Source organism: Pieris brassicae, chromosome 9, assembly GCF_905147105.1.
Source record: "Pieris brassicae chromosome 9, ilPieBrab1.1, whole genome shotgun sequence".
NCBI classification, from domain to species: Eukaryota; Metazoa; Arthropoda; class Insecta; order Lepidoptera; family Pieridae; genus Pieris; species Pieris brassicae.
The window spans coordinates 1,185,487-1,201,530 of record NC_059673.1 but is presented as its reverse complement, the minus strand read 5'-3'; the positions used below and the strand labels follow the sequence as shown (position 1 = coordinate 1,201,530).

The 16,044-nt window shown below is 35.3% G+C and overlaps 1 protein-coding gene across 2 annotated transcripts; it reads left to right on the top strand.

The window, feature by feature from the left end:
- The first annotated feature begins 837 nt into the window (after window positions 1-837).
- On the top strand, window positions 838-14,327 carry LOC123714688 (facilitated trehalose transporter Tret1-like). 2 transcript variants are annotated; one of them, XM_045669054.1, is made up of 8 exons: window positions 838-1,013; window positions 4,622-4,851; window positions 5,191-5,361; window positions 8,452-8,604; window positions 9,044-9,170; window positions 11,932-12,167; window positions 12,728-12,922; window positions 13,428-14,327. In XM_045669054.1, exons 1-8 carry the CDS (start codon window positions 932-934, stop codon window positions 13,683-13,685), a joined length of 1,452 nt encoding a protein of 483 aa, XP_045525010.1. In that variant the 5' UTR covers window positions 838-931; the 3' UTR covers window positions 13,686-14,327. The 2 variants fall into 2 exon arrangements, with proteins under 2 accessions (XP_045525010.1, XP_045525011.1); XM_045669055.1 differs by lacking the exon at window positions 838-1,013 and adding an exon at window positions 2,413-2,489.
- Window positions 14,328-16,044: the final 1,717 nt, after the last annotated feature.

The following is a 16,044-nucleotide window of genomic DNA, read 5'->3' as shown; positions in this document are numbered from 1 at the left end:
TACACAAAAACAACACAACATTAAGCAGTAATAGATTAAAATATTTACAAAAAAGACTAACTGTTTCTTATAATATAGATAATTGACACAACCGTCTCTCAGTTCACTCACTCAATTAAAAACGTGTGTCTAATTATGCAGATATTTCCATACATTGTGTCATGTGTGCTCTCTTCGCCAAAAGTACGAATAGTTTTGGCAGTCGATTTCACCTCCTCACGTAATCAGGCAACCTGAGGCCTAGGCACTGGAGCACTGCCGGATTGTTTACCTTTCCATGTAACGACTTTATAATATTATACATAGCGCAAATTGTTGTGGGTCTCAGAGTTCGTTGTATCACACAGCAACTATTTTGAATAAATTTGGACGCCTGAGCGACTAAAATGGTTATGCACAGTACATTCTACAATTTATATGTCTTATGAATTTGTTTTATAAAATGAACATAGTATTTAAATAATACTAAATAAAAAGAAATTTAAAACAAATTTCAGAAGTTTGGTCCCTGTGAAAGTGTGCATTTGGAATAAGGGCCTGTTCGTCCCAGTTTCACGTGATCAGCCTCCTAAGCTTTACAACCCATAAATATTGTTATTACAGGAAACGAATCTAGAGCATAAAACTTGTCCCGGGGCATCCAAGACTCACGAGTGCGTTGCCGGCCTGGGCACGCTCTTTTCTTGAACGACACAACGTCGTATTGGTTCCTTGATGGGCATCTGGTCCCTAATTGGTAGTGCTCGTCAGAAATGTAATCAAACTTAGGTACATAGTAGTAACTCAGTGAGGCAGTATTTAATATAAGACTCAGATGTATACATTCAGTGTTTTCAATGAACGACGCGTGCGCAGTCACATCGGTACATAAATAATTTTAAATTGAATTCATAACTGCGAATTCTGTGTTATTAAATAATATCAGTGGACAATGGTGAGCAAGATATATAACGTGAATGATAAAGATAGAAAAACTGGAAGCAAACACAATCAAATACTAATGTCCATAGTGGGTAAGTTAAAGGACAATTAAAAATTTAAAAGTGTTTATTATATGGAGAAAGTCTTCCTATAAATGTATAGGAAGAGTGAAATTCTCTGGGTAGTTTTACCCCATACCCAAAAAAAAAATTTACACTTCTCTATAAGCATATCTTTTTTCACCTTGACACATACAAAAGTATTTCTCCAATAACAATACCCTTTTAAATAAATTTATGTGTTTCATCTCAATAGATCTTTTAATACATTGATTCGCGATTAATATATTTCTTACAATCTGTACCTTGGTATATAGAAGAAAAGGTTGGAAATTGTGGTTCAAATTGAACTTTTAAGTATAAATCGAACTGCCTATATATAATTTTATTATATAAACCATCAGTTAAGATAAGCTTTTGTATTATTTATCAAAGTTCACCACATCATGCTATACCTACAAAATATGTTACAAACTATGTTTTCTAAAATATATGATTATGTTGAACATAAATATTACAAAAATATAGGTACAATTAAAATAAGATATATACACGACTACCAGAAATGTTTGCGTGAAATTTAAATACAATAAAAACACTTCCAGTTTTAGATTTTATTATTTATTTTAATTGGCGAAAATACTAGCAAAATAGCACTACCAAATATGTCACATTCTTCATGATTATCATATTAGATAAAAATTCTTAATTCATAAGAAAAAATGAATTATAATTATTATTATTTATTTTCTTTTCTAACAATGCCACAGTGACCAAACTTTTTAAATTTGTTTCAATTGTCTAATTATCCATTTTTTTATTATTATTATTACTATGTAGGCTAATAATATTGTGTATGTTGGAATTAAATTATAATTATTTGTTTTTCTTGTCTAATAATGCGTCCACGTTTGCGAAATAACGTTTCAATTGACGCGATGCCAAATTATCCCAAATAATATTAACACGTGCTTTTCTAAATATGGATTAGATGATGCAATTAAATTTATAGATAATTCAAGGTCTATTTGAAAAAACATTTATCAACATTTTAGTTATACATTAAAACATACATCAGTAACGAGTAAAGTTCGTTGATAGTCGTTGTTTACTTCGTTAGATATGTAACGACTGACTTTAATCAGATTAAAACTTAATTAAAAATTAGGAGTAATAATAATTATTCATTTTAAGTTCAATATCATTACAATGTGTAAGATTTGGGAACCCTTTTAAGTAAAAAATATTCCTGTGTCAGGATTTCCAGCTCTTTCATAACAAACTTAGTTATACATTCCTTAAAATATTTAATTTATATATAATTTAGTTACATATTCTATAAACTTTTTTTTTAGTTTTTTAACTGTTATCAACACACTGGAGTGCATAAGTGAGTGAGTGAGTGAGTGAGTGAGTGAGTGAGTGAGTGAGTGAGTGACTGAGTCAGTGAGTGAATGAATAGTCTGTACTACATACTAGGCCGCAGAAGAAGCTCCAACTCTGCGTAGGGTATGTTCATGAGCCAGTCCTTTAGTCGTATTTTTAGATTGCAGACGGTAAGCGGGTAGATGTTAAGCAGCCTATTTAATTTATTATAGATGTAGTCTGCTTGCATATTGCGTCTCGCAAAGTCAGTCCTAACGGTCTGACCGACGACAACATCCCTATTTCTTTTTAAGAACAGCCTACTATGAAATGGTAGCGCTCTGTGTGATTTTAAAATTAGACTCAGGACATACAGCTTCCTAACGGAAAGTAATTGGCTGAGATGATAAAGCTCTTCCGATGGGAATCTGTATGGCCGGAACAACATGACCTTTAATAGAGCCCTATGTCCCCGTTCCAATTCCAAAAAAATTGTTTTATTGGCCGTTCCCCATATGTTTATGCAATATGTCAGTACGGACTGAACAAGTGCTATGTAAATTCTTTTACGTATTATATCCGATGTAATGTGTCGCAAAATTTTAAAAATATATGTTGATTTAAAAAAAATTAGGAGTAAAGGGCTAGTTGCGAAAACAAAACCTAACTTGCCTTATAAGGGTTCATAAATCTAAGTAACAGTTCAATACAAGTGTAGTCGAGCATTTTGGACATTATCGGAAACAAGAATGTTGTATTACAATTTATGAGTGTGGAAAGAACTAAAGGTCTAATTGGCTTCAAATATGCGATGATTGTGTACATTTTGTTGACGCTTCTAAATATTAGTTAAACTATATATATGTACCTAACCTAATTTGCAATACAAATACGTATTTTAAAAACAATTGCTCCCTTAAAATTAAAATCACAATATAAAGCGGACTACAGAAAGCTATTTGCATTTTTCAAAATTATACCTATACACGAGAAAGTACAACTAGGATTATTAAATGAAAACTACTTTACAGAAAATTATCTCAAAACAATTAAAAATCACTATCACTACTCAACACGTAGAAAATTAAAAAACGAATTTCTATTACCCAAATACAATAATTTATATGGGAAAAAAACATTAGATTACATTATTCCAAATTTAATAAACTCGATACCAGCTACACTTCTTACGAATATAACAAGAAACAATATTAAATTTAAATTAAAAAAATACTACATAAGTCAAACAATTATAAATTATGCATAACATAAATTATGCCATATACGTCATTAAAATATATATATATTCGAATATAGGAACTCATCCTGTATGTGAATAAGAATTCTCGACAAGAACAGGTTTCCTGCATCGGCTAAATATGGCGCGTCAGTGTTTAGATTTGTTTATGACGTTTTACGTGCAATTTTAAATCGTTTGAATGGTTTGATTGTTATAAATTTACAGTTTATATGTCACTGGCCTTAGTATATATATATGTGTGTTAATGATTTAATTATGTTCGACGTCCTGGTGGATAGAAAAACTGTGCACAGTTTGTGTTTCCACCACATCAACTACCTTTATATTAAGAACACTTATACAACAATAAATAAATAAATAAATAAATAAATAACTTAAATAATGTTTGGTCACATAACTAGCGGCATACCCTTTTTAGGCCGCGGCATCAGATTTATCTTTCATGATCACTTGTCATGACAGTGACAGGTAGAATCATAGTGCCTGACTTTTTGGGTATAAGGGAAGCCGGTGTCCATTGGTGCACAGCCAAGGATCGAACCTACGACATCAGGGATCAGAAACGCACGCTTAAGCCACTAATGAAGCTCAGTTCTGTAAACTATAGTTTATATTCTTGAATAATTCAATGAATAATATATATCTGAAAGCAAAGAACAACTAGAAAATAAACAATGCATTAAAATATTGAACTAATAAGTTGGCTCATAATTTTCATTATAGAACGGGCAGGAGGCTCACCTAATGTTAAGTAAAACTGCCGCCCAAACTCTCAATGCTAGAGGGCTCGCAAATACTTTACCGGCCTTGTAATAATTTGTAGGTTTTCTTGAACCGAAGTCGAATTGGTTCGGAAATACTTCAGTGGGCAGCTGCTTCTACGTAATTGTTTTGCCTTATTCTGTAGGAACAAAAACACCAGTTACCATAGATGCTATTAAGACCATAATGGATAAAAGCCCGATAATGTCCTGGATGATAAGACGTATCTCACTATAAAATATTTTGTTTACAGTGTGCATGCCAATACTGGCATATGGTACAGCAATGGGCTGGATTTCACCCAACAAAGCCCTGTTGATGGGGGAATCCTCACCCTCAGAAAGGCCCCTGACTGAAGAGGAAGTGTCCTGGATGGCATCCATCATGTTCATATTCGCACCTATAGCTGTGTTCGTATACGGGGTAGCAGCGGATAAATTTGGACGAAAAAATGCTTTGCTCTGTGCAACTTTGCCGATATCTGTAAGTAATTTAAATAATTTTTTTCTTACTGAGCAGTGTGGTTAGTGGTTTTAGCGCGCGATGGAGGCATTAGGTTCACTCCCCGGCTCGGCGCCAATGGACTTTCTTTCTATATGCGCATTATCATACGCTCAAGCGGTAATTGAAAATATCGTGAGGAAACCGGCTTGCCTGAAACCCAAAAAGTCGACAGCGTGTCAAGCACAGAAGGTTCATCAGCTACTTGCCTATTGGATTGAAAAATGCTTATGAAACGGATTTTTTTCTTTGTCTATGGGCAATCGTATAATTATGTATAAAAAACACGAAACTTCAAAACAATAACAAATTACTTTATAGGTCGGTTGGGCTGTTAAACTGATATGTGCGCACCCTATAGCGTTGATAGCTGCGCGTGCGCTTATAGGCTTCGGATCAGGTGGAGGCTTTGTGGTATGCCCTCTTTATGTAAAGGAGATCAGTGAGGACAGTATACGAGGAATGACTGGGACATTTATAATATTCTCACAGGTATTTATATCAATGTCTAAACCACCCAAATACAATTATTGTTGAAACTGTCAGTAGTTCTTAATACTTAAAGTATTCAATACAAAAATACTTTATCAGTGACAGTACAGAAATGTCTGACCTTCGATTGAAACCTGAGATTCCTTTTAACATTACAAATAACATTTTGAGCTCTCTCAATTTTAATCACAATCTACTCAACCAAAAACGATCATCGTTTCAACGTCACATACCACAACACTCCACTGAATAACCAATGAGAACTACACTTTGTACTTTTATTCGTTAAGTAATGATTCTAAATTAAGAAACAGTTATTAACAAAACAAATCTAATCAAGAAAAACACTTTTTGAACGGATTAAAGCTATGTATTATTATTAAAACTTATAATTATTTACATAATTCTAAATTTTAAATTTTTTCCCGACGTTTCGCGTACCTTTCAGCGTGCGTGGTCACGGTGAATAATACATAGTTTTAATCCGTTCAAAAAGTGTTTTTCTTAATGTGTAAAAGCTAATTTAAGAAAAGACAATACTAAATCGAATCAAATTAAATTATGATTAGTAAAAGCAATAGAAGGAATCACAGTTATCAACCAAAGCATCAAGAAATACAACGGCAACCGTTAAAGTATTCATCAGGTCGTCACATTTGAAATAAAAAGATTTACTTTTCGAGTTAATTCTTTTCTATCTTAAATTTAATGTATTTATGATTGGTTTTTAGTTTTAATAAATAACACAGTTCAGTCATCTAATTCATTTAATTTTAAGTAATTTTAAGAAGAAAAAATTTAACGTAATTTTGTGATGTTTTACAATAACTGTCTTCCTCCTAACATGCGCTTAGCAACCGGCTTTTTTTCTATTTAAAAATAATTAGAAGTTTAGAATGTACTCTGTCGAACTCATTTTAAAGCTAGAATTGAACATAACATTAGCTCCATGTGAAATCTCTGAACGATTTGAGTCTTGAAACGTCCTGTTCGTGGCCCTGTGAGTCTGAGACCTCCTACAGGACCGGGTACTTACTTCAGATTTTAATGATTCGACTTGACTTCAGTGGAAAGTCTTGGATAGGTTGGAAGCAACCCAAGCGTTCTCCAAGAGCTTCATTTGTACCTCTATGTGCGACGGCGAAGGTTGTATTGGCCAAGTGTACAGATCCCCGTTAACAAAGATATGTACGCAGAGTTCACAGTAGCGATATTCTATATATTATGAATTTAATAAAAATACTTACTGTAAGGATTTGTGAATAAATAAATAAAACTATATATAAGTGTATGATGTAAAAAGTCTTAGTAAGAAATATCTTCCTGAAAGAAACAGCTTTTTCCTTTTTAAAAACGAAATTCTTATACATCATCAAGAACACAAGATAAAAACACAAAGCGTAGGCCGTTCACCTCACCGTAGAACCTCGCCTATTTTTCCATTACACTGAGTGCTCGATTTAGCAAAAAGAACTGTTTGCATCGAGTTATATTTATCGTATAATTTCTTTCAATGAATACAAAAGATTTTGCTAATATTTGGCAACGAAAATTTTGTCTTTGGAATGAATTATGTTTAATGCTCTTATCACAGGAACCACTTGATATACTATTTAGAAACGCCGCCAATAGGAGCAAAGCACAAATGAAATATGTAGCAACGCCCTCGCTAGCCCTTTGGCAGTGAATGTCCATAGGTAAATCATCAGAGCTTCCAATACTGTGTTCTTAATTAAATAGACGAAACCAATGGGAACAAATAGTAGAAAATATGTTTGAGAGGCCAAGGTTCAACGTTATTAAGGTAACATTTGTTATATATGTCGAAGCAATGACATACAACTGCATTGTTATTAAATGAGTCCATTCACAAATTGCGTGCTGCAAATATCGTTAAAGAGAATTTAAGAAAAATGAATATCGTTTAAAACAAATGCTTCGATCGAAGTTATTATATTGATAAAATACCTACATAGTTGGTGTTGGCCTAGTGGCTTTAGCGTGTGACTCTCATCCCCGAGGTCGTAGGTTCAATCCCCGACTGGCAACCAATGTATTTTCTTTCTATGTGCGCATTTAACATTAGCTCGATCGGTGAAGGAAAACATCGTGAGGAAACCGGCTTGCCTTAGACCCAAAAAGTCGACGTGTGTCAGGCACAGGAGGCTGATCATCTACTTTCCTATTCGATTAACAAATAATCATGAAACAGATACGGAATCTGAGGGCCAGATCTGAAAAGGTTGTAGCGCCATTGTTTTTTTTTTTTTTTTTGAAATACCTACATATAAAATAATTACAGTCGCTACTTGATTGTGGAATTAATCTTGAAAATCCATGTTTTTAACATAGCCATATATATGTCGCCTGTTCCCATGTCGGAATACCAACAAAACTATTTAAATACGCGCCAGAAAAACAAACAAAAAATGTATCATAAGGCATTTTTAGTTAATTATACCAATTCGAAATCAATATTCATAGTTAAGACAGGACAACGTCTGTCGGGTCCGCTAGTTAGAACTATAAAACATTAAACTTACCAGTTGTTTGTTTTATTAATTATTTCTACATAAAGACATTATTTAACATTACGATCTAGACTAAGAAGTAATATTATATTAACCTAATTTATTAAAAAAGGATATTTAACATAAGAATGTCCAATAACACTACTTACAGTGTCTTTTAAGGAGCCTGTTTTGCAATATTTATCACTTAAAACTAATGTTCACTCACAGTAATCTACAAATTCGTATAATTTTGTCCTTTTCAATCTCACCAGGCCCGTGGTGTCGAGAAGTTGACATTCACGTACTGGTGGAGCCTTTGATCGCGGGCTCCAGCAATCTAATTTATTATTGTGGTGATGTTCTCTACATTAAGGTCGCGATGGTGGTTATTGCGAATGTATCAGGGAGCATCACTATACCCCTGAGCACTTTTGGAATCGCTGGATTATTTGGATGTAGCCTTAGCTACTACAGCGTAAACCTGTTAAATAAAGAAAATTTAATCATATTAGGAACGACGATTAGCTTTTATGAACTGATAAAATATTTCTTAAATATCCAGAACATGTTTTTGCAGACAGTTGGAAATCTGGTCGTCTTCATCTTGGGTGACCTCTTGCCATTTAAAACAGTATTATGGATTCTGCTGGCAATACCATTGGTACACTTCTGTATATTGTTGCGGCTACCAGAGACGCCATCGTATCTGGTCAAATGTGGGAAAAATGAGGTATTCAAGTTTTCATATTGATTTTTAAATTATAAGGCCGTTTTCGAAGGGGTGTATCCTGGGGGGTAACCTAACCTAACCCTACCTTCTGGAATCTGGACAGGATTCTAAATCCAATCTCTTGTTTTGAATCATATTGCACCTAACACGCTGCTGGGGTGGATCGGCAACAATTCACTGTTTCATATAAAGACCCTCATCCCTCATCACTATGACGTGGGCAGCATCAGTAATTGATATAGGATAGGCTGTGATGAGGAAACTCTTCCAAGAAAAAGTCTGTTCCCAAATTTACAGGAGTACCTACAGAAATGCTTTATGAATGATTTTGCAACTTGTCTTAGACTCGGTATCTTCGTGGGTCACTCCGTTACGACTCTGTTCTATTTTTGCCAACGGATGTCTGGTTGAAATTAAATTTATATATACCTTTTAACAGGAAGCAGCCAAAGTGTTGGGTTGGCTACGATCATTTCCAAATACAGACAAATCTATAAGTGACGAGGTGGAGCGACTGATTATTGAACAGAATACATCGGAGTTGAAGTTCTCACCTAAATTGTTATGTAAGTTACTTAAACTTTTGAACCAGCTTTGATTCAAACACTTATTTTACAACTAATAATAGATAGGAGGCAAAAGCGCTGTAAATTCACACCATAAGCATAGGCGGTATTATACAGTCGTACATACGATTTATCTATATTATTACAACTCAACAAAACTCGTATACTGAGAGCCTCTAACATATCCTTAGTCGAAATAATCGCGCTGTTCTGTGAGACTGTGTGCGTATGTAAAGAATTAAGCGAATATATTAACTAAATGGTGTGTACATATTTTACTTTGAGTTACATAACAACATTACATATGTTAAGGTTATGTCTGTTTAACACGAGTTTGATACGGACAAATTATTTAATCTAGTAATTAGTGGATGTTTTCGATAATCGCGAGGGATAAAACACAACGTACAAAGGCTTACACTCGTTCTATTATCAGTAGTCAAACGGAATGACGGAATTAACGAATCACCCCATAGTTTGGTTTAATAAATTCTCAGCCCTCACACAATGAACAAGAAATGGAGCAGTCAAGTATTACGTAACGATTTTTCGGGGCAGTGGTCCTCTTGTAAAACGTTACGGTGCTGCGCGGGGATTGAATTACGCCTTATAGTTAATATTATTTTCCACTTTCCAGTACTTTACAATATATTTGATGGTAAGTTTTAGATATAAAGAGTCACTGGGGGTGGTCACAAAACGTTTTACTATGGGATACAGAAAACGTTACGGCGGCGTTTCATTGGGGGGGGGGGGGGGGTCAAGAATCCCCAATTCCCATCAATCTCCCAAACATTATTTGTATTCTTTTAAAAAGAGCCGCATCAAACCTCCTCAGATATCCCTGGCATCCCTTTTATCCCGCCTTTTTGAAGAACGCGTTTTTGGCCAAAACTCAGCGATATGCACAATCTGCATATCGCTAGATATATATATATATATATATATATATATATAAACGAGCTAGATATGGATAAACATAGTTGCTCCCCTCGCACTTGGAAATTAATTTACCTTTAGATTTTGTAATTAAATTTTTGGGTTTAGTTTTTTTTATCTCTTCGTGTATGTTACAGTATTTGTCACATTATTGTTTTCCATTTTTCTTGTACCAATGTAATAGTGTGCCGAGCGTTAGCAATTTTTATAAATAAATAAACAGCAAATTTATATAAGTATGTTTTATAAGATAAACAAAAGAATTGTCTCAGACCCAATTTTATTAAGCAATCATCTTTTTACAAACAAGTCTAGCTTCTAAGAAGCTTCGAAGGTGACGCTCCAATTCCGCAAACAAACAAATAATTTTATTGTACCAATTGAGTGACCCCTGCCACAGAACATTGTCCTTGATATCAAAACTCATCATTTTCAATTTGTCCGCATATTAATTCAATGTTTGTTATTCGTATTGGATCAAATGTCAAATCTACAATTGCGCTGTTCAACTGTTACAGCACGAATACATTTTTTTCCTGTATCGTAACGGCTGTTTTGACTTCGTTATTATGAAGAAAATATTATAAATAGTTTCTGATTGCGTTCAAAGAGGTCCGTTATTTTAATGCGCCTACCAAATCGAATCCTTCCTGTTTCCGCTTAGTACAGAAGATCTTTATGTTACCTATATTTCTTTTTATTGGTATTTAGAAATATGTATTAGGCCTCACATACGTAAGGGCATTAATAAGGTTATTGGAAAGCTCTTTAAACATAAATTGTTAATTTTTACTATGTTCGCAATCAGAACTTGCTCGGAAGTAAAACATAGTGTGGAAACTTAGGCGAGGAAACTAGAAACGACAGGCAAAAGTTCGCCAACATACAAGACACACAAGGGTCACCGACTTGCTTTTAAAAAAGCAAGTGTGCAATGAAAGAAGTACAAGAAAAATATAAGCAAGACTGTGTGTGTTTTTTTATGTAATAGCAGGCAAACGGGCAAGAGGCTCACCTGATGTGAAGCGATACCGCCGCCCATGGACACTCACATTGCCAGAAGGCTCGCAAGTGCGTTGCCGGCCTTTCAAGAATTGGTACGCTCTTTTCTTGAAGGACCCTAAGTCGAATTGGTTGGAAATACTTCAGTGGGCAGCTGGTTCCACATAGTGGTGGTGCGCGGCTAAAACTGCCTTAGAAAACGCTCAGTTGTGGAACGACGGACGTCGAGGTGATACGGATGGTATTTTGTATTTTGCCTTGACGTCCGATAATGAAACTCAGCTGCGGGTATTAGACCGAACAACTCTTCTGAACACTCCCCATGGTAAATGCAGTAGAAGATGCAGAGGGACCCAACATCTCTACGCAACGCCAAGGGATCAAGCCGCAAGGAAAGTGATTGGTCGTTGACGATTCGAACCGCTCTTCGTTGAATACGGTCAAGTGGAAGGAGCTGGTACTGGGGAGCTCCCGCCCAGAGGTGAGAACAGTATTCCATGTGGGGCCGAATTTGCGCTTTATAGAGTAGCAAGCGGTGGCCCGGAGTGAAGTACCGTCTCGCCTTGCTGAGCACACCAAGCTTTTTGGAGGCTAATTTAGCCTTCCCTTCCAAATGACCGCGAAACTGGACGTTATTCGATATGTCAACGCCCAATATTCCGATGTTAGCTGAGGCTTTAAGGAGAGTGCCTTCAAAGAGGGGAGTAGTGTAAACAAATTTAATTAATCTTAAACTACCCGTAGTTTTAAGTTTAATCGTTTTAACATGATAGCATTTTCTATATTTTAATGTTTTAAAGTCACAATGTAATTGTTACAGTTGCCGATAAAACAGCCCTGAAGGCTTTTTGGGTAGCCCTCATAGTGAACCTGACTCGAGAATTCTGTGGGTGTATAGCGGTCTTGGTCTACGCAAGTCATATTTTTGCTGAAGCTGGCAAGGATCCCGATTCCAGTATTGCTTTATCACCGAACAAGCAATCGATTTTGTTGGCTTCAGTGCAAATAGTAGGATCATTTTTGGCCTGTCAGCTCGTAGATAGAACTGGGAGAAAGGTGGTTTTATCCTTTTGGTATTCTGTATACATACTTTAATAAAAAGAACTACCTTATATTCTGGTTTAGAATTCCAGTAAATCGTTAAACATAACTGACGTAATCCACTTATAACTGACATAATAACTACGTACGTAGTTATCGACGTAGGAAATATTCAAATAAACCTACCTGAAAAACGTTTTTGAGGATCTTGAGTAGTTTTTACATGTGACACTATTGCAATATATTTTTATTTTATAGAACAGGTGGCAATCGAGCAGGCTCATCTGATGTTCAGTGATACTGCCACCCATGGCCACTCACATTGCCAGAGGGCTCGCAAGTGCGTTGCCAGCCTTTTAAGAATTGGTACGCTCTTTTCTTGAAAGTCGAATTGGTTCGGAAATACTTGAGTGGGCAGCTGGTTTCACATAGTGGTGGTTTACGACAGAAACTGTCCTATGAAACGCTCACGGCTGGAATTTAAATTCTACCTCGACATTAAATGATAGTGTAGACACATTATCGGATTGTTCTTCCTAATGCAGACTTTATGCTTAAGGTGAATTATTTTTCAGCCACTACTAGCAGTAACAAGCGTGGTAGCTGGCGTCAGTATGTGCATTCTTGGGGTATGGTTCTACCTACAATGCATCAGTGTTGCCCTTCCTGGCTGGCTGCCCATAACTGCGCTATGTTTTTGCATATTTGCAGACGCGTCTGGGTTACAACCTCTACCATTCGTCATTATGACCGAGATGTTTAGCTTTCAGGTTAGTATTATTGGTATTTTATGATAAGTATACAATGAATAATCTCAAAAACAACTTAACAAATTTACACACAATACATTTAGTTTAAAAACCATTCCAAATTGCATATATGTAAATAGAATTATTAACTTTTATAACATTTATTAATAGCGGAACTCGAAATCGAACCTAGGACTGGACAATTGAATGCCTACTATTTTCATTTAGACTCTAGAGCATTGTTTATTAAGCGAGCGGGTCGAGTTTGTGTTTAAGGTGGTCGTAGTCTGTTTAAAAATAATAACTACATATAGGTAAAAAAGATTCGTTTATTAAATAAATGAATTATTGTAGTGTAGTGTTATAAAACTAAATTATAATTTTTAAGGATGTTTTAATTAACTTTCTGATGACCTAGAGAGACGGTTTCATGTTTTATGTTCTTTTAAGCATTTATACTAAGCAATTAATCTTAAAATATAGGCATATTAGTAATTTTTTTTTACTTTACCATGTTTGTCAACAGCTTCGAGGCACAGTAGCAACATTGATAATGGCGATATCACTGGGCACAGACTTCGCTCTGCTCAAATTATTCGCACCACTCAACAATTGCATAGGATATCATTCAACTTTCTGGATATTTAGCTTTATATGCCTTGCTAACGTATTTTATTTGATATTATGCGTTCCTGAGACCAAAATGAGAAATCTCGAAGACATTTATGCAGATTTAGAGGGCAGAAGAAGAAAGAGAAAGAAAAATGTTGTACCCAATGTATAGATATTTTATGATTTAGTTTTAGCCTAAACACAATTGTATATCAAGATATTTTTTTACATTATACTGGGTATATAGACCGCTTCTAACCTCTAGAGTATGTCCTTTGCAAACTCGGCCAGTATTTCACGGCCAATGAGCAGTGTTGACCTAGTGGCTTCAGCGTGCGACTCCCATCTGATAGGTTTGATGCACCAATGGACAATCTATGTGTTCATTTAACATTTGCTCAATCAATGAAGGAAAACATTGCGACCAAACCGGTTGGCTTGCCACCATCCATCCAAATAGTCGAAGGCGTGTGTCAGGTATAGAAGGCTGATCACCTTTTTGTCTATTAGATTGACAAATGATGATGATACAGATTCATAAGCCTCAGACCTAAAAAGCGTGTAGAGCAACTGATTTGTTTTATTTTATGGCCGTGTATTTTTTCATAGAACAGGGATCAAACCTTCAGGAGGCTCACCTTTAAGTGGACGCTCTCAATGCCATAGGGCAAGTGCGTGGTCGGCTTTTTTAGAATTGGTACGCTCTTTACTTGAAGGACCCTAAGTAGGGAATGCAATCCCGACTCGAGATCTCGTATAGTTTAAAAAAAATAATTCACGTGACTGAATACGATGAAAACTGCATGTTTGTGATAGTGAGGTTAATTAAAATAAAATATTATTTGAAAGAAAACAAAAGCCTTTATCCTTTAATATTACTAACTAAACAACTAACAATTTTAATTACATGAACATAATAAAAACAAAAGTAGGTATAGCTCAAGGAGATTAAAAGTAATTTCTAAAAAAAGAGTATCTTCTAAAGTGTCTCAAGAGTGCTATCTGCTAATCGGCATCTAATGTCGATTGCAATGTACCCTATGTAATGTGCAATGTCGCGTGAAGCGTCCCGAGCGGATGTGTGTAGAACCGCTGACCATTGCAGCTCAATCCCGTCAATCTCGAACGGGATCTCGTTATATTATGCTTCGGGACTGATCCCGAAAAATTACACTGGATCCCGCGAGATCGGGATTGCATTCCCTAACCCTAAGTCAAATTGGTTTTTCTGTATTTGGCGTTATTTTATACACATTAATTAAATAAAGTTAAATTAGTTTAACAAAAGGCTTTTATTATCATAGACATGAATACAAATAATACAATTATTTCATTTATCTTATTACTACTAAGATTATTACAGAATTTCATTAATTGTAATAGAAATATTACTGTCATTGTTATTATATATTTTTGTTATGGGTTCGAAACTCTTCGAATCAACCGTGGTAGCGGCAAGGAAAAGATGTCGCGTAACGGAAACATGTGACGCGTAACCGACGAATGTGGCGGTAATTTTTTTTCCAACGCCGATAAAGAGGTTTCAATTCAAAATTAATAAAGTATTTTTGTTCAACGAATTTACATTGAGTTGCGGTCATATATTCCCAGTACATACCCTATATGGGCATTTGTACATTGAAAGTTCTTTAACTTAGAATTATTCAGATGTCTGCTCAGTTCTAGTTATTAAACAATACATTTATGTATGTTTATGTAAGAAAAAATATTTTTTAGTACGAAGACCAACCATTGCATGCAAATGTTCATGGCTATGTACATAAAATAATAAATAAATAAAAACTTCCTGACAGAAATATGGTTGTGACAAAATTCATATACCGCTAATCCCCGCACTAGGGAGTCCCTGTGTAACTATATATCAATACAATTAAGTGTATCATCGATGTAAAATTTAAACCTTTTGGTTATGGCCAATTTTAAATAATTTCGGTAATTGTTGATAAAACTAAGTTTAGACTTAACTGCTGACGTAGGGTCTACTACCTCTTTAATCGGCAGCTTCTGGAGCGGACTATCTGCTTCCACCGGTTTTGGTCCAGCACGTCTCTTATGACAGCGTAGTTTTGAGGACGTTGAGTCTTTCACTCGATCGGTCCATTTGATTGGTGGAAGTCCACCTGATTGCCTTCTTTGTTACCAACCACGATTAGTTTCTCCATGTTCTCATAGCCTCTGCATATAGTATGGCCGGAAAAAGATAAAACTCGCTGTAGGCATATGTATGACAGGCGAGTCTGTATGCGGTGTTGGTCAGGATCGATGAATTGGAGCGCTACGCAGTCCATGGTATTCTGAGCATTCACCGCCAGCACCACATCACTACTACCAAGCCTTGATTAGAATTCTTGTTGCTTAAACCATTATAGTCAGGTATTCAAATAAAATTAATTAATTTATATTGGCAACTAAGTACACTTACTAACTTACTTAGTTTTCCAAATAAAGGGTTTAGAGTGGGAGAACTGTGCAAATTTTTTTTTCACTGAAATTTTAACTGCCATCACATA